The 19,971-nt window shown below is 38.0% G+C and overlaps 1 protein-coding gene across 6 annotated transcripts in view; it reads left to right on the top strand.

The window, feature by feature from the left end:
* The window catches only part of ZNF112 (zinc finger protein 112), a 42,518-nt gene extending 24,237 nt beyond the window's left edge, over positions 1-18,281 (top strand). For 4 of the 6 annotated variants that reach the window (XM_045891680.3, XM_064580424.1, XM_045891682.3 and 1 more), the window contains 2 exons: positions 2,697-2,792; positions 14,866-18,281. In XM_045891680.3, coding sequence (XP_045747636.2) covers positions 2,697-2,792; positions 14,866-17,366 — 2,597 coding nt within the window. In that variant the 3' untranslated portion in view covers positions 17,367-18,281. Of the gene's footprint in view, positions 1-1,097; positions 1,309-2,696; positions 2,810-14,865 lie in introns of those variants that run through there. The other 2 variants (XM_054511452.2, XM_064580426.1) reach the window with 2 other exon arrangements.
* Positions 18,282-19,971: the final 1,690 nt, after the last annotated feature.

The following is a 19,971-nucleotide window of genomic DNA, read 5'->3' as shown; positions in this document are numbered from 1 at the left end:
TCTAGCCCCTCTGGAAATCAAGCTGACAGCAGGTAGCCCAAGGGCCCCACCATAAATCACATTGGTAAGCAATCTGGTGTTGTCCAAAGCCTCCACGTGAGAAAGACACTCTTACCAGACAGGAAATCCCAAGGACTTAGAGATCACTTCCCAAGAGCTGAGGACAAAGACCAGACCTCTCTTTGAGCAAGCTTTATTCTTCACTGAACAATGTATTTTGTAGAAATAAGAATATTCTCTTACATATTCCCAGTGCAAATATAATACTTTTATCTAAGTATTTTACTGATTTTATCAGTAGATCCAGATATATTCCTAAAAGCATATTTTTCTTTCTCCAGAGTAAGGTCTAGTCTTGAGTTTAGTCTGACTGTCATGTCTCTTTAGCCTCCTTTAATTTGGAGCATTTCCACAGCAATTTCTTTGTCTTTTATAACAGTAGACATTTTGGAAGAATACTGCTATTTCCCCCCTGCTCCCACCCCCATTTTTCAGATAACATTCCTAATACTTCCTTATACTTAGATTCAGAGGATCCATTCTGGCTGGAACTCGACATTGGTAGTCCTTTTGAGAATATCACATGTAGAGGTACACCATCTGTCCCTCATTGGTGGTGCCGATTTTGACCACTCAGTCAAGATGTCCAGTTTCTCCACTATAAAATTATTGCTTTGTTTATTGCAACGTTTTTTAAGACCACACAAATATTTTCCTATAGATTTAGCATCCAGTGATTATCACTTGCCTTATCTGGTCTTTACCATGATTGTTACAAAATTATTTTCTACCTTAGTACCTCTTTAGTACCTCCTGATTGCATTAGCAATCAGCTCTTGGCATTCTGCAGTAAGCAAGAATCCCACATGCCTTAATCATTTATTTATTTGTAGGGACTTGTGAATTCTTTTTTAAAAAAATGGCTTCTAATATTACCATAATTATTTTGATGCTAAAATTGTTCCAAATTTGGTTTTTTGTAATATGCCTCCACCACTTTTTATTTTATTTTATAATATTATTATATTATACTATGTTAGTCACCATCATTAGTTTTTGGTGTAGTGTTCCAGCAATGTCCACAATAACCAAACTGTGGAAAGAGCCGAGATGCCCTTCAACAGACAAATGGATAAAGATGTGGTCCATATATACAATGGAATATTACTCATCCACTATTTTTTTTTTTAGCATTTCCTTACTTTATGGCATAGATGCTGCTCTGTGTTCATCTTTTACTTTATACCCCAGCTCTGGAATCATCTGTTTCTTGGAGAATGGTATTTAACAACAAGGTCTGAATGCTAGGTACTGTCACTGCTCCTGTGGTGGCTTTGTTTCTTGGTCCCAGGGGATAGAACTAGTAGGTAGGAGTGTGTGGGTGCATGCGTGCATGTGCATGTGCGTATATTCATATACATATATGCACACATGAGTAGATGTTCAATTTCGTTAAACATAAGGGAGAGGTTAAGTAAAATTATCCTGGAATACCATTTCTCACCCATGAGATGAGCAAAAATTCAAACACTCAGCACTGAACTTTCTTGGGCAAAGTTGTGGGAAATAAAGCACTCTCATGCACTGAAGGTAGGAAAGCAAAATGAAACAGTCCTGACGGAGGAGAATTTGACAATTATCCAGCAATATTCCCAGCAGTTCGCTTCTAGGAATTTTCCCTAAAGATAGCAAAGTGCAAAAGAGCATTAACAGTATACTACAGTCCATGTAAGAAAGAAGGGAAATAAGGAAACCTACGTATATCTGCTTGTCTTTATAAGAAGAAACCCAAGAAGGATTAATTAAAGATTCATGAAGTTAGTCTCGTATAATGGGTGGGAGTAAGAATGTGGAAGTTATGTGTCACACTCCTTTGAATGTGCCTTTCTGTCTGGTTTGGACTTTTGAAAATCCATTATTTCAACACATACAAATTAAATAAGAAGAAAAAAGTAAGAGGGGTAACTGGGTGATGGGCATTAAGGAGGACACTTGTTGTAATGAGCACTGAGTGTTATATGCAACTGATGAATCACTAAATTCTATCCCTGAAACTAATACTACACTATATGTTAACTAACTAGAATTTAAATAAAATCTTGAAAGAAAAAAGTAAGAATGCAAAGGGATGATAATCTGAAACTAAAAGAAAAATGAAATTAATTATATTTGAAACTAATACGATAACCACACTGAAGAGAGAAAAGAAAGAAAGAACTTACGGAAATAGCTAAGGAACACAGCACATAACTATATCCCCTTAGTGTTAGGTACAGTGGGAGGAGGATGGGAAAACAAACTGCAATCCTGAACAATTTCTAGTGGATTTGCTTATTGTAATGAGATGGAAGGAGCCATTCTGAAACTATTTTAGATGTATTACAGGTACCATAGCAATTGACTGGAGAAATATAGTCTTTTCAACAGAGGGTGATGAAATATTTAGACTTCTGTATGCATCTATACCCATGACTCGCATCTCACTAAGAAATTGATTCAAAGTGGATAATAGACCTAATGGAAAATGTAAAAGTATGAAACTTCTAGAAAGAAACACAGGAGGAAATCTTCTTGACCTTGAGTTAGGCAAACAGTTCTTAGACACCAAAAGCATGATTCAGAAAAGAAAAAAAAAAAAAAAGATCAATTGGACTTCATCAAAACTTAGAACTTCTGCTCTCCTTGCCTTTCTGCAGGGAATCAGCCCTTCAAGCCAGAGCTTATATTCCAGCTGGAGAGAGAAGAAAAGCTTCTGATGATGGAGACAGAAACCCAGAGAGATGGATATTTAGGTAAGAACCATCCTGCGGTAAGTAACACAGCAGCTAGGGAGCCTCTCCTCAGACGAGTCAGAACATGTCAGGCCCTACGGTGTCTATCCCCTCAACCACCTCTGGCTTTCCATATTTATCTGTAATTGTTTATTTCCACCCATTCTTTCTGTTCTGCACTGCCCCATTGCTGCCCTTCAGACCCGACATAATTATGCTTCTGCTTTAGGTTCCTTGACTTGCTTTTCTCTTTGCCTTGAATGAATGAATTGGTTAATAGATGCATGGTCCTCACTGTCTTCAGTCCTCCGTGGGACAGCTGGTAGGCATCGAATAAATCTGCACAATCGAAAGATACTCTAGAATGCTGTTTGTTTTCTGATGAAGGCCTGTACTAATTCTAATTGTGTAGGTGTCCTTGAGCATAGATAGGTAGCCATTATCCTTAAAAGATGAAGAATAGCCAGTCAACTAAAGTCAGTATCAAAGTGATCAGTGCCAACATCATAACTGGTCCTTCACATGGAAGTTGAAAAGCAATTTCAACTGAGACACTCTTACATTAACTTCCTTATTCAGATGCCTGGCTCTTTTTCTTCCCATTCTGCCCTCTCTTTTCATCCTCTTATCCTCTAACACCTGAAGAGTCTCTTGACCTAGCTAACAGTTTTCTTAAAATTCTTATTCAACTTCTTTAAGCTTAAAAAAAAACCCAACAACACCAAAACCATCAGTTCACCTATTTCTCCCACACCCAACCCCCTCCTCTCAAAACCACCAATCTGTTCTCTGTATCTTTAAGCTTGGTATCTTGTTGTATTTTAATCTACATATGAGAGAGATCATACAGTGTTTGTCTTTCTCTGTGTGACTTGTTTCACTTAGCATAACGCCCTCAAGGTCCATCCATGTTGTTGCAAATGGCAAGATTACATTCTTGTAGCCGAGTAATATTGCTATATATATATATATATAGTAATATGTATATCTAGGTATGTACATATCTATATATACCTATAGGTAGATAGGTATAGATGTATATATACCTATACCTGTGTGTGTGTGTGTGTGTGTGTGTGTGTATATATATATATATATATTTCTTTATCCATTCATCTATTGATTGACACTTAGGTGGTTGTGTCCATATCTTGGCTATTGTAAATAATGGTGCAGTGAACATGGGGGTGTGTATATCTTTTTGAATTAGCATTTTCATTTTCTTCAGATAAGTACCCAGAAGTGGCATTACTAGATCATATGGTCGTTCTCTTTTTAATTTTTTGAGAAACTTCCGTACTGTTTTCTGTAGTGGTTGCACAAATTTCCATTCCCATCGACAGTGCATGAGGGTTCCCTTTACTCTGCATCCTGGCCAACACTTTTTCTCTTTAGTCTTTTTGATACTGGCCATTGTAACAGGTGTGAGGTGATATCTCATTATGGTTTTGATTTGCATTTCCCTGATTATAAGTGACGTTGAATATCTTTTCTTGGTCTGTTGGCCATCTGTATGTCTTCTTTGAAAAATATCTATTCAGATCTTCTGCCCATTTTCTATTTGGATCGTTTGGGGTTTTTTTTGCTATTGAGTTGTAGGAGTTATTCCTATTTTAGTATATTAGCCCTTTATCAGCTATATGATTTACAGTTATTTTCTTCCATTCAGTAGGTGGCCTTTTTATTTTGGTGATGGTTTACTTTGCTGTGCAGAAACTTTTTAGTTTGATGCAGTCCCACCTTTTATTTTTGCTTTTGTTGCTTTTCTTTTTGGTGTCAGATAAAAAAAAAATCACCAAGACTGATGTCAAGGAGCTTACTGCCTGTCTTTTCTTCTAGGAGTTTTATGGTTTTAGTCTTACGTTCGAGTCTTTAATCCATTTTGAGTTAATTTTTGTGTATGGTGTAAGAAAGTGGTCCAGTTTCATTCTTTTGCATGTGGCTGTCCAGTTTTCCCAAGACCATTTGTTGAGGAGACTTCTTTTCCCCATTGTATATTCTTGCTCCTTTGTTGTAAATTAATTGACCATATAAACATGGGTTTATTTCTGGGCTCTATTCTGTTCCATTGATCTATGTGCCTTTTTTATGCCAATACCATACTATTTATTATTTATTTATTTAAATTCAATTAGCCAACATATAGTACATCATTAGTTTCAGATGTAGTGTTCAATAATTTATCAGTTGTGTATAACACCCAGTGCTCATCACTATTTTAATTATTGTTGTGTTGTAATATTATTTGAAATAAGGGAGTATGATGCCTCTAGCTTTGTTCTTTCTCAAGATTGCTTTGGCTATTTGGGGTCTTTTGTCATACAAATTTTAGGGTTGTTTGTTCTATTTCTGCAGAAAATGCCATTGGAATTTTGATAGGGATTGCATTGGATTTGTAGATTGCTTTGGGTAGTATGGACATTTTAACAATATTAATTCTTCCAATCCATGAGCATGAATATATTTCCATTTATTTGTGTCTTCTTCAATTTCTTTCATTAATTCTTGTTTTCATTAATTTTGTGCCTTGTAATTTTCCCAACATATAGGTCTTTCACTTCCTTGGTTAAATTTATTCGTAGATGTTTTATTCTTTGTGATGCAATTGTAAATGGGATTGTTTTCTTAATTTCTCTTTCTGATAGTTTGTTATTAGTTTAAAGAAATGCCCAGATTTTTATGTATTGATATTTTATTCTGCAACTTTACTGAATTCATTTATTCTGTTTGTGTGTGTGTGTGTGTGTGTGTGTGTGTGTGTAGTCTTTAGGCTTCTATATATAATATGTCATCTACAAATAGTGACAGTTTTACTTCTTCCTTTCTAATTTGGATGCCTTTTATTTCTTTTTCTTGCCTAATTTCTCTAAATCTGTATAAAATGGGTGAGAGTGGACATCCTTGCCTTGTTCCTGAGTTTTGTTTCACCGTATCATATTATCTATGGGCTTTTCATATATGGCCTTTATTATGTTGAGGTACATTCCCTTTATACTCACTTTGTTGAGAATTTTTATAATGAATGGATGTTGAATTTTATCAGATGCTTGTTCTGCATCTATTAAGATGATCATATAATTTTTATCCTTTATTTTGTTAATGTGGTGTATCATACTGACTGATTTGAGAATGTCAAACCTTCCTTGCATTCCTGGAATAAATCCCACCTGATTATGGTGTATGATCCTTTTAATGTATTGTTGAATTCAGTTTGATAATATTTTGTTAAGGATTTTTGCATCTATGTTCATCAGGGATATTGGCCTGTAATTTTCTTATTTTTTCTTATTTATTATTTTTTTTACTTTAAATTCAGTTAGCCATCATTCATTTTTGGTGTAGTGTTTTCAATGATTCATTAGTTGCACATAAGACCCAGTGGCCTATAATTTTCTTTTTGAAGTAGAATATTCAAGTTAGACATTTACGTGAGTCCAAACATTTTAGTAATATTTTGGAGTCCACAAGACTCTGACAACTGTGTAGCTAAGGGTGCTCCTGGGTAGGTAAGAGTCAGTAAAAATTTTCAAAGCAAACTATTTCATTTCTATAATGTTTTGCTGCCATCTTAGTTGAGATTCAAGGTCACATGTGATACAATACATTCTTTAGATACAACACATTCTTTGTATTTTTAATATACTAATTTTTAATTTAATTTAATTAACTAGTTTTAATAAACTGATTTTTCTCTTCCATGATACCTTGGGGAAATCCAACCTAGTCAGAGATTATAACTTTTTTTTTTAAATCATGGCTATATAATATTATAATATGTGGCTATAACATGCATCATTTAGCCATTTTTTAATTGATGGGCATTAGTTTATCCCCCCTTTTTTACTAATACAGAAAGTACAGCAATAAAACCCCAATCTAAATGTCCTTACGTACTAGTGATTTTATTTCTGTGGAATAAATTACCTGGTGATTCAGAGATTCAAAGAGAAAACCCGTCCCATACAAAGTTTAACTTTGGAATAATAACCCAAAGAGACATAATTATCCCCTATTGGCTTTCTTGCAGCCTATAGCAACTGATTTAATTGACTTGGGTAAAGAAACATTTTTAAAATTAGTATTCTTTTTTTTTTTTAAGATTTTATTTATTTTTTAGAGAGCGAGCGAGAGAGAAACAGCATGAGAGGGGGGAGGGTCAGAGGGAGAAGCAAGCTCCCCACTGAGCTGGGAGCCTGATGTGGGACTCGATCCCAGGACCCTGGGATCATGACCTGAGTCGAAGGCAGACACTTAACCATCTGAGCCATCCAGGCGCCCTAAAATTAGTATTCTTAAAACCACTCTCTTGGCAGGTCCCTCATAGAAGAAATCTCTCCATTTACAATAGGAAAGAGAAAGATGTCAATAAATAACAGTTTCTAAACTATTCATTTCCTTGCAAGATTTTCTAAGTTACAGACCATCCATCTTATCCAAATTGGCATACACACAGATTCCCTAGATTCCCTTTTTCTTGTCAGGCAAGGAGGATTCAGGGTGAGAAAAACAAGACTTATAAAATGAGTATGTATTCAAAATGTATTCAAAGATGAGTATGTATTTCCTCATCTTTACTGCCTCCATTAACCATTAAATACACAATTGTTAAAGTAGAATCAGAGGGGGTGACGAACCATGAGAGACTATGGACTCCGAGAAACAAACTGAGGGTTTCAGAGGGGAGGGGAGTGGGGGGATGGGTTAGCCTGGTGATGGGTATTAAAGAGGGCACATACTGGATGGAGCACTGGGTGTTATATGCAAACAACTAATCATGGAACGCTACATAAAAACTAATGAAGTACTGTATGGTGACTAACATAACATAATCAAAAATAAAAATAAAAAAACTTAAAAAAAAAGGGCGCCTGGGTGGCTCAGTTGGTTAAGCGTCTGCCTTTGGCTCAGGTCATGATCCCAGGGTCCTGGGATTGAGCCCTGAATAGGGCTCCCTCCTCGGCGGGAAGCCTGCTTCTCCCTCTCCCACCCCCCCTGCTTGTGTTCCCTCTCTCACTGTCTCTCTCTCTCTCTGTCAAATAAATAAATAAATAAATAAATAAATAAATAAATAAATAAATAAAATTTAAACATAAAAATAAAATATCATGAGATTACTGTGGGCCAGATTTCTTTAGCATTATCTTTAAATAATCTCTCATAGATATTTTCTTGCACTCTGATCTCCTTCTCTGTCCCAACCTGATTGTCACTCCCCACAGTGAAAAAGAACAGCTGAGAAGTTGTTTTTCTTAGAGACAGTCCCTAAGAATTCCTCATCTTTAATTCTGCTTTCTTTAGTTTATTATTATCTGGCACCGAACAAAGAAACTTCCCATTCCTATCAGTGGGTCTCAGCTGTTCTCAGCTTTTTCCTTCAGTAATTTTAATTCCCTTATGGCTTACTAGGATATCAAACATCACTGTGTTAATAATTGCTGCAACCGTAATTTAAATTTATATGTTAACCTTAACTAAACCTCAAGTTTTTTTTTAAAGATTTTATTTATTGAGAGAGAGAGCACACGAGCAGGGTGAGGGGCAGAGAAGAGAGGGAGAAGCAGACTCCCCCCTGAGCACAAAGCCCAATGTGGGGATCGATCCTAGCACCCTGAGATCATGATCTGAGCCAAAGTCAGATGCTTAACTGACTGAGCCACCCAGATGCCCCTAAACCCTAAGTTTTAACACAATCTTTCATAAATATTTAGTGATGTCTTACAGGTGCCAAACAGATGTGTATTTGGAATTACAATTCCCTGCCAAAATTTACTTTTTAGTAGAAAACTTACCATGTTTGCCTTAACTAACTTCAGACATAAGGAAGATGTGGAGAAAATGACATGTTGCTAATAAAATATACAAATCTGTTTTTTAAATTACATATATGTTTAGTCTATTTTTTCTTACAACTTTTTTGATCGTTAGTAGTGGTTCTGATATCAGATCTCAGGCTGTGATAGGCCAGTCAATTTAATATAAAGGGTTGTCTTTGTTTTCTGCATTTTGCCCCTCTGCTCCCATTCTATATAACCTGTTCTTGTTTTCATACATTATATGTTTCCCCCTGCAGACTGAATTAAAACTGTGATTCTAAAATTATAGTCTTGTGTCATGGAGTGGGGTTGTTGGAGCCATTTTTAACATGAATAATTAGGTAGAATTTTTCTCAAGCTCACTTGGGATATTCACCAAGTTAGACCACACTCTGGGCCATAAGACATACCTTACAAAATTTTAAAGAATAGAAATCATACAATGTCTGCTCTCAGACCACAATTGAATTTTACTAGAAATCAATAAACTAAATAACTGGAAAATCTTAAAATATATGGAGATTCAACAACACACATCTAAATAACACATGGATTAAAGTAGAATCTCGAGAGAAATTTAAAGATATTTTGAACTAAATGAAAATTAAAGCACAACTTATCAAAATTTGAGGGATGCAGAGAAAGCAGTGCTAGGAGGGAAATTTATTTTATTTTAATATTATTATGTTATGTTAGTCACCATACAATACATCATTAGTTTTTGATGTGGTGATCCATGATCCATTGTTTTCGTATAACACCCAGTGCTCCATGCAGTACGTGCTCTCCTTAATACCCATCATGGTACCCCTTAATACCGGGCTAACCAATCCCCCCTCTCCCCTCCCCTCTAAAACCCTGTTTGTTTCTCAGAGTCCATAGTCTCTCATGGTTCATCTCTCCCTCCGATTTCCCCGCCTTCATTTTTCCCTTCCTTCTCTTAATGTCCTCCATGCTATTCCTTATGTTCCACAAATAAGTGAAACAATATGATAACTGACTTTCTCTGCTTGACTTATTTCACTTAGCATAATCTCCTCCAGTCCCATCCATGTTGATGTAAAAGTTGGGTATTCATCCTTTCTGATGGCTGAGTAATATTCCATTGTATATAGGGACCACATCTTCTTTATCCATTCATCTGTTGAAGGGCATCTCGGTTCTTGCCACAGTTTGGCTATTGCAGACATTGCGGCTATGAACATTGGGGTGCATATGGCCCTTCTTTTCACTACATCTGTGTCTTTGGGGTAAATACCCAGGAGTGCAACTGCTGGGTCATAGGGTAGCTCTATTTTTAACTTTTTAAGGAACCTCCACACTGTTTTCCAAAGTGGCTGTACCAACTTGCATTTCCACCAACAGTGTAAGAGGGTTCCCCTTCTCCACAACCTCTCCAACATTTGTTGCTTCTTTCCCTGTCCATTTTTGCCATTCTGACTGGTGTAAGGTGGTATCTCAGCGTGGTTTTGATTTGAATTTCCCTGATGGCTAATGACCTACATGACAGGGAAGAGGCATGACGCACTCATATTTAAGGGAGGCCCATAAGAATAGCATCAATTCAGACGATCAGAGCCGGAAGGAGCCTTTAAATAGAAATTGGATCTAGGAGGGAAATTTAAAGCACTGAAGGGATATATTAGAAGAGAAGAAAGATCTAAAATCAACCATCTAAGCTCCTACCTTAGAAAACTAGAAAAAGAAGAGCAAATTAAATCCAAAGTCAGCAGAAGCAAAGAAATAATAAGAATTAGAGCAGAAATCAAATTGAAAACAGGAAACCAATAGAGAAAAAAAATGAAAACAAAAGCTGGCTCTTTGAAAAATTAAAATCAGTAAGCGTTTAGCCAGGCCAACTAAGAAGAAAACAGAGAGGATACAAATTACTAATATCAGACATGGAAGAGTGGACATCACCCAGATCCTATGGTCATTAAAAGGATAGTAAAGGAATACTGTGGACAAACTCTAAGCCTAGATGAAATGGACCAATTCCATGAAAAGCCTAATTTGCCAAAATTTACACAAGAAGAAATTGACAATCTGTTAAGGAAATTGAATCAATAACTAATAACCTTCCAAAACAGAAAGATAGAGTCATTCAATTGTGAGGAAAAGCAGTGGAGACACAAGAAATCCTCCAAAGGTTAAATATACTCTCACAGAGCTAAGTCTCAGAAGTGGTGAGGAGAGTAACCAGCTGTGTAAGTATTTATCTGTATCCACTACTGCCCTCAAAGTGCCTTCTTTTCTCTCACTATCTAAAAGGTCAGGGCGCCTGGGTGGCTCAGTTGGTTAAGCGACTGCCTTCGGCTCAGGTCATGATCCTGGAGTCCCGGGATCGAGTCCCGCATCGGGCTCCCTGCTTGGCGGGGAGTCTGCTTCTCCCTCTCCCGCTCCCCCCTCTTGTGCTCTCTCTCTCTCTCACTCTCTCTCTCAAATAAATAAATTTAAAAAAAATAAAAGGTCAGTAACACTCCAGGAAACAAACTAAGGGTTGTAGAAAGGGAGGTGGGTGGGGGGATGGGGTAACTGGGTGATGGGCATTAAGGAGGGCATGTGATGTGATGAGCTCTGGGTGTTATACACAACTAATGAATCATTGAACACTACACTAAAAAAAAGGGGGGGGTCAGTAAGAATGTAGGGTCTTTCTCAGCCTGGGTCACCTGAATTGATATTCTTTTAATTAATTAATTTATTTATTTATTTATTTTAAAGATTTTATTTATTTGACACAGACAGTGAGAGAGCACAAGCAGGGGGAGCAGCAAGCAGAGGGAGAGGGAGAAGCAGCCTTCCCGCTGAGCAGGGAGCCCGATGTGGGGCTCGATCCCAGAACCCTGGGATCATGACCTGAGCCGAAGGCAGACACTTAACAACTGAGCCACCCAGGTGCCCCCTGAATTGATATTCTTGACTAGTCTCTATTAAAAGAGGAGAGAAAAAGAAAATATAAATTGAGGGGTTTTTTTCTCTTAATTCATTATTAGCTATTACTAACTAGCTAACTATTAAATTTAAAGGAATTCTTTGGTACTTACAACACCTATAACGTTTTTGTTGTTAAATTCATTCATAGAGGATGCTGGAATGATTGACTTTCTCCAACTCTAAAGCAGGATCACTAAGAAGATGAAATAAATTCTCAGCTTTCCCTCTTGAAATGAAGTCTTTTAGTGCTCTTTTGCAGTGCATATTTTCTCCATCAAATAAGTTCATTTTTGAATTTGACTTAACACAGTTTCTCATCAGCACCCTGCCTTTGATACTAAGATAGAACTTAAATGTTGAGAGAAGGAAGGGAAATGACAAAGTGTTTTGATATGCACCACTGGCTAAAGGAAGTTCAGGTTACTGTTGTTAAGTATGTGATTTTTTCCATAGAGCCTGAAACTAAGTGAAATGACCTTTTTCCCCCTTCCTGTATTGCTTTAACATTGTAAAGCTACTGGTCAAAAGGAAACTTTAATCTCTTAAATATTTGAGAGGTCATGTCATAAATGATGTACAAATTTCTAGTGAAACAGCTTTGTAAAAAACTGGGTTTTGACTAGCAAGCCGCCATCATGTCCTCAAGCCACCATGTCAGCCCCAAAAGATAGAACATATTAAACTGTATCTTTATGGATGTATACTGAGTGTTTCTGATGATACCAAACAAAACTGTAAGCATTATGATGAACTCTAGCTGGATGCCACGCTTCTCATGTATAAGCTATTTATTTTATCTGCCTCCTGTAGTATGTTCCTTCACTTCATCTTTAGGTGATAAAATATTAATGTAATAACTGGAAGCTTGGCTTTAAAAGCCACCACTAAGTGTGTGTGTTTTTTTATTTTTTTGGTTGGGGGAGAGAGAGAGAGAATCTTAAGCAGGCTCCACGCCCAGCACAGAGTCTGATGTGGGGCTTGATCTCACAGCCTGAGATCAATACCTGAGCTGAAATCAAGAGTTGGACACTTAACTGACTGAGCCATCCACGCACTCCACTAGCATTTTTTAATTTTTATTTATTTATTTTTTTTAAGATTTTTTTATTTATTTGAGAGAGAGAATGAGAGAGAGCGAGCACATGAGAGGGGGGAGGGTCAGAGGGAGAAGCAGACTCCCTGCCGAGCAGGGAGCCCGATGCGGGACTCAATCCCGGGACTCCAGGATCATGACCTGAGCCGAAGGCAGTTACTCAACCAACTGAGCCACCCAGGCGCCCCACTAGCATTTTTTTTAAAAGTACCTAGAGGAGTACGAATGGATGTGACATACAGTGTTACCCTGCAGTCATTGCAGTGCCCCAGAACCTAATGCCACCCAGTCATCAGTGTGGCATTTTCTTTTTTCTTTTTTCTTTTTTTTTTTAAGTTGGGGATAATGGGGGATTACCTGTAAGATTTTATGCAAGAAAAAAATACACTATTTTATTTTAAAAATTAAGAAGACTCAATCCACAAGAGATTCCTGTGACCTTTGCTTTTCTCATCAGCAGGTGATCCCTTTAGTGTAGCCCTGCCTTTTATACAGCTTTTCAACTTTGTGGCAAAATTGCCGTCACCAGTTTCCCATGAACAACACATATACATGCCCTTTTAGTTCTGAGAGTGAGAATGACTCACCCTGTGATCTATTCATTATGTGCTTATTGAGTAACTCCTATTTGCTGGAAACAAAGTGCTCATCCTTGTAGACAATACATTCCAGGGTGGACAGACAGACAAACACAAATAGAAAAGGAAGAATGATTATGTTTGAGGATAGTATTCATGTATGAAAAGAATCCTGTTTTACTGCTTTCTTTTCTGGATGCTGTAGAGAATTAATGTGCTACCAAGTGTTAGAAAAGTACGTGTTGGGCGCCTGGGTGGCTCAGTTGGTTAGGCGACTGCCTTCGGCTCAGGTCATGATCCTGGAGTCCCGGGATCGAGTCCCGCATCGGGCTCCCTGCTCGGTGGGGGGTCTGCTTCTCCCTCTGATCCTCTTCCCTCTTGTGCTCTCTGTCTCTCATTCTCTCTCTCTCAAATAAATAAATAAAATCTTAAAAAAAAAAAAAAAGAAAAGAAAAGTACGTGTTGGAGCATCTGGGTGGCTCAGTCATGAGTCCTGGGTCCCGGGATCGAGTCCCGCATCAGGCTTCCTGCTCAGTGGGGAGCCTCCTTCTCCCTCTGCCTGCTTCTCCCCCTGCGTGTGCTCCCCTCACCCTTTATTTCTCTGTCAAATAAGTAAAATCTTTAAAGAAAAAAAAGAAAAGAAAAGTACATGTTATTACATCAACCCTGCTGAATCCAGTGTCTGCAGGGAGGATACTTCTTACCAGGATATGAAGATTTGCTGTCTGCTTATAAGCTGAGCGATAATAACTAAGTGACAGACCATTTCCACCCAAATGTGCCTGTCTTCAACTCTCCTGGTGCTTCTAATTCCCTAAACATTATTTGTCCAGTAAAATGACACAAGCGAAAGTCAGTGTTCATTGAGTTTTGGGTTTTGATGATTTGCCTTAAAAGACACCTAAAGGTGCCAGGGAACTTGGCTGTTCCTCTCTCCACCTCCTCCCTCCCTCCATTTTTTTTTTTTCTGTCTTTGGAGTTGAATTCTGTCACAGTGTTTCACATTCTGATCTATACAATGGCCTTTGCTAATTGTGAAATATCTTTTTTTTTAAAGAAACTATTATCAGACATTTTTTTTTAAAGAAACTGATATGGCATACAGTGACTTAGAAGAGTTTATTATTCTCATGAAGATAAATAGCTTATTAGAGAGAGACCATATAATGCCTCTGTGTTGACCCTTCTCTGAACTGCATTTAACACTATCTCCTAACACAAATTAAAATATTGCCATACCCACATGCCAGGGAAAAAAGCAAAAGTTATTATCAGGACAAAAAGTATTTGTCCGCTTGAATCATATTCTTTCCAGTTTAAGAATACCCCCTTCTATTTTGTCCTTGGGATCTCCAGGCAACCCATGATAAACCCATGATAATACTTATATGGTTTTACTGGGCCTTTTGAACAGGGCCACCATGTTTGATATTTCCAGGTTGTGTTGCAAAGCCTTGATTTTGAGGCATACAGATAGCCTGAATTATGTGGATCCTCCTTATATTCCTGATATAACCAAAGAAGAGCCACTTTCTAAGTATTCTTAGAAGTAGTAACATGAATTTTCCTGTAGTTCATTGAAGTTTCATTTCATGACCTAAGTGCAAAATCTTGAAATCTCTGAACAAAAACATTCACTTGTGCACATGTCTAAATTCTCTTTATCATTATAGGAACCAAGAGTCAACACATTATGGAGAGTAATCAAGAAGTGGGATTAGGCTACATTTCTCCCAAAGAGCTTTCTTCCCGGCAGACCTGGCAACAAGTTGCAGGCGGGTTAACCAGGTGTCAAGATTCCATGAAAAATTTTCAAGGGAATATTTCTCAATTTCAAAAACAAGGTGATTTCCCCTGCCAGCTTTGGGCAGGAGTGCCAATTCATATTTCTGAAGATGAGAACTGTATATTGACTCATATAGAGGATGTTTCCAATTGCCTAAAAAGTCAAGAATTTCCATCCTGGAGAGCCCAGCATTCTTGGAGGAAAATGTATCTGACGGAGTCACATAATTATCAGTGTAGATGTCAGCAAATTTTGATGAAAAATAATTTCTGTAAGTGTGACAGCACCAGTTGGATATCACATCATAATGATAATGTGGGAATACACAGAACAGAAAAAAACTACAGCTGCCATGACTGTGGAGGGAACATCATGAAGGTTTCATTGCTTAATCAAGACTTAATTCAAACAGGGCAAAAGCCCTACCCCTGTAATGAGTACAGAAGAGCCTTCAGTGATGACTCCAGATCAGAAGTTTATCAGCAGTTACACTTGGAAGGGAAGACCCATTCCTACAGTCCATGTAGAAAGGGCTGTAGTTATAGTTCAGCTCTTCATATTCATCAAAGTGTTCATAGAGGAGATGGTTGTGTTTTTGAGAGTTCACATCTGCAGTCCCATCAGAGAGAATGTAAAGAGGAGAAGCCATGTAGATGTGGATATGGTGAGAACTTCAGTCAGTGCTCCTCTCTTAACACTTGTGAACTTACTCACACAGGGGAGACGTCCTATAGATGCAATATTTATGAGAAAGACTTCAGTCATAGCTTAGACCTTAATAGTATTTTTAGGGTCTGTACTGTGGAGAAACCCTATGAATATGAGGAGAATGGGAATGTCTTTAATCAGAGTTCTTGTCTTCAAGTCCACCAGAAAATCCACACTGAAGAGAAACTATATACAGATGTGGAATATGAGAAGGGTTTTATTTGTAGCTCAAGTCTTAACATCCAGCGTAGAGTTCACATGGAAGAGATTCCTTATAATTCTGAGGAATGTGGTAATGACTTCAGTCTGGCCTCACATTTTCAGGACCTTCAGATAGTCCACACTAGGGAACAACCATATAAACATTATGCATGTGGTAACAGCTTCAGCCAAAATTCATATCTTCAAGGTCATCAGAAAATTCATATTGGAGAGAAAGCTTACAAGGACTGTGGGAATGGCTTCAACTGGAGTTCAAAACTTAAAGATCGTCAGAGAGTCCACCCTGGAGAGAAGCCATACAAATGCAATGCATGTGGTAAAGGCTTCAGTCATATGTCAGTACTTAATGTTCATCAGAGAGTCCACACAGGAGAGAAACCTTATAAATGTGAGGAGTGTGACAAGGGATTCAGTCGGAGTTCATACCTTCAAGCCCACCAGAGAGTCCACACTGGAGAAAAACCATACAAATGTGAAGAGTGTGGGAAGGGCTTCAGTCGCAATTCATACCTTCAAGGACATCAGAGAGTTCACACTGGAGAGAAACCATACAAATGTGAGGAGTGTGGGAAGGGCTTCAGTCGGAGTTCACACCTTCAAGGCCATCAAAGGGTCCACACTGGCGAAAAACCATTCAAATGTGAGGAGTGTGGGAAGGGCTTCAGCTGGAGCTTTAATCTCCAAATTCATCAGAGAGTTCACACAGGAGAGAAACCCTACAAATGTGGAGAATGTGGTAAGGGCTTCAGTAAGGCCTCAACTCTTCTGGCCCATCAGAGAGTCCACACAGGAGAAAAGCCATACCAATGTGATGAGTGTGGTAAGAGCTTCAGTCAGAGATCATACCTTCAAAGCCATCAGAGTGTCCACACTGGAGAGAGGCCATATATATGTGAGGTATGTGGGAAGGGCTTCAGTCAGAGAGCATATCTTCAGGGTCATCAGAGAGTCCACACTAGAGTGAAACCATACAAATGCGAGATGTGTGGGAAGGGCTTTAGTCAGAGTTCACGCCTTGAAGCACATCGGAGGGTCCACACTGGAGGGAAACCATACAAATGTGAGGTATGCACAAAGGGCTTCAGTGAGAGTTCACGCCTTCAAGCACATCAGAGGGTCCACACGGAAGGGAGGCCCTATAAATGTGAACAGTGTGGTAAGGGTTTCAGTGGATTTTCAAGTCTTCAAGCTCATCACAGAGTCCACACTGGGGAAAAACCATACAAATGTGAGGTGTGTGGAAAGGGTTTCAGTCAGAGATCAAACCTTCAGGCTCATCAGAGAGTCCACACAGGAGAGAAACCATACAAATGTGATGCATGTGGTAAGGGTTTCCGTTGGAGCTCAGGTCTACTTATTCATCAGAGAGTCCATAGTGGTGATAAATTCTATCAAAGTGAAGAGTATGGTAAGGATTATCCTTCATCAGAGAATCCATACAGAAATGAAGTTCTATAAAACAGTTCTATTTGTTTTGAAGTCCTCAATTAGGAACTGAAATTTTCCATTCACTAGAGTTATTATAGTAGAAAAAATTTCTTTAATGAAAATGTAATGTTTCTACGCAACCTCAACATTCACAATAGTCAGACCACACAGCAGAGACATCTAACAAGAGAGTTTCCATAAGGGATTTTGTCACCACTTTAACAGGCATTGCACATGACTTTAACTATCATTGTACTAGGGCTTATAAAAGATAAGAGTAACAAAAGTACAATATGAGTGTGCCTAAATCCATGACCAGTCTAATGTAAGCTTAGTGAGGGAAGGGGCTTCATTCATTGCTGAGTTTACCAAACCATGACATTGCATAACTCAGTGTAGGTGCTCAGTACTTTTTGCCTAATGGCTAAAAATGTATAAAAGTATCATATTTAAAAAATTTATTAAGCTCATTCCCCCCCCCCAAAAAAAAACATTTAAAAATGTATTTGGAGGAGGAATCCTGCAAGTAACCTTAATATAAGCACTTCAAGTGGGAAAATATTCCTTGAAATGTAGGATGTCAAGCAATATTGCAGTCTGAAATTATATGAATTTGGCTGTAACCCTGTGGGGATTGGTTCCCATTTGCTTCCCATTTGTCCTGTCTTAAAGAGGATGAGCTGAATTCTTACCATTTGATCTCTTTCTATACAGTATACCATCAGTTTAAGTTTAGCGCTGTGTGTGTGTGTGTGTGTACATATGTGCACTTCAAATGACAGTACAAACTGATAAACCATGTTTTTGGTTACACTGCATTTTACATAATTGACTTTTTACTCCTACCCTGTGTGTTAAGGCAGAGTTTTACTGTAATATTTGCCAAGTGTCAGAAATGGTTACTAATGAAAAAATACTTTCTTAATAAATGTCAAAATTACAATACTTTGGTTCTTTAGTCTCCATATTGACGTCAAAGTTCTTTGGATCTGACTAATTTCTAAAAGTTATAGCCTTTGTCCAATTCAAACCTCATTAGGCAGAATCTGTGATGCTTTTGGAGGGCTTTAATTTTATCAAGTTCTCCATCCCTATCCTTCTCCCACTCACACAAATAAAGGAAAAATCTTAAATTTTTCTAAACATCTTATCAAATGTATTGGTTATTAAGATAGGCTTGTCTTTTACTTGCTAGTCTCTATCTTCCAAAAACGATGCATCCTGTTGGTGGGATTGAAAAATACACAAGTTTGTTAGAGAAGAGTCCTACTATGTATGTACATGTATATATAGTGTATGTATACTATATATAGTATGTATAGTACTTCCAGGTGAGTATGCACATTTTACATACATACACCTGTATGGAAATACTATCTATATCTGTATCTATGCGGGGCTCGATCCCAGGACCCTGGGATCATGACCTGAGCCGAAGGCAGACCCTTAATGACTGAGCCACCCAGGCGCCCCCATTTAGGGTGCTTTTAGTTGTAAGTAACAAGAAATGTAACTTAGAGTTGCTTAAACCAAACATATTTCTCAGTTCATATAAATGAAAAGATACAGGTAGGGTAAGACTTGGGTCTGAGTTAGCCAAGGAGACTTTGTATTGCTTTTCTTGAATTCTTTCACTTCTGTCGTTTTGTGTGAACTCTTCTCTTTAGATTGGTCACAAGATGGTGGTATCACCTCTTTTGCTCACAGCTGAGGGAAGAGAGTTTCTGTCTCATTTTATGTAGTCCTAGCTCCCCCAAATGCATATGATCTCTGTCCCCTCCAATCTCCACTCAAAACTGAGACTAAACCAAGACAATAAAGAATATCCCTCTTTCCCATAAATAGGCTAGCTTGCTCCTAGCGTTAAGTAATAGCCTGCTACATTAGGAAAATGGTAAGAACATGGACAGAGAATCCTGTGGCACTCAGGTGCACAGGGATGGCCAAAAGCAGAGGGTGAAGGAGGAACATGGAGAAAAATCCTCCAGCACTCCAGCCCCTACCCTAAGCACAAGGTAACAGTAGAAAAATTTGAAGTGTACTGAAGATAACTTTTGCAACAACAGAATTTAATTCCAACATAATTCCTGACCAGATTGGTTCACCCTAACATCCTAGCAGAATAGCAGTGCCCAGTTGCAGACAAAAATAGTATTTACTTCAGTCTCCACTGTTTCATAATTGTTATTTGGCATGCAATCAAAAAATTACAAGATGAAAAGAACAATCCTCTGCCAAACAACAGCAGACTAATAAGTCACACATTGAGATGAGCATATTTTGGAAATATCAGAATTTTACATAACTGATTGATGTGTTGAGTGTTTTTGTGAGAATGGCAGACAATATACATGAACAGATGGGGGAATTTCAGTGGAAATTAACAAAGAATCAAATAGGAAATGCTAGAAAAGAAAATTTATCACAAAGGATGCTTTTGAAGGACTCATGAGTAGGCTCAACAGAGCTGAGAAAAGCGTCAGAACTTGAATATAGGTCAATTGAAATCATCCAAACTAAAACAAAAAGTGTGAAGAACACAGAATACAGTATCAGAGAAATGTGGGAAAACTTTTTTTATGGTCTAATATATGTACTTGGGAATCTAGGAAGAGAGGAAAGGAAGAATGAGAAG

The sequence above is a fragment of the Mirounga angustirostris genome, unplaced genomic scaffold (genome assembly GCF_029215605.1).
Source record: "Mirounga angustirostris isolate CCGP_5_RB_7025 unplaced genomic scaffold, mMirAng1.0.hap1 SCAF_16, whole genome shotgun sequence".
NCBI classification, from domain to species: Eukaryota; Metazoa; Chordata; class Mammalia; order Carnivora; family Phocidae; genus Mirounga; species Mirounga angustirostris.
This window is presented reverse-complemented; position numbering and strand designations above follow the sequence as displayed.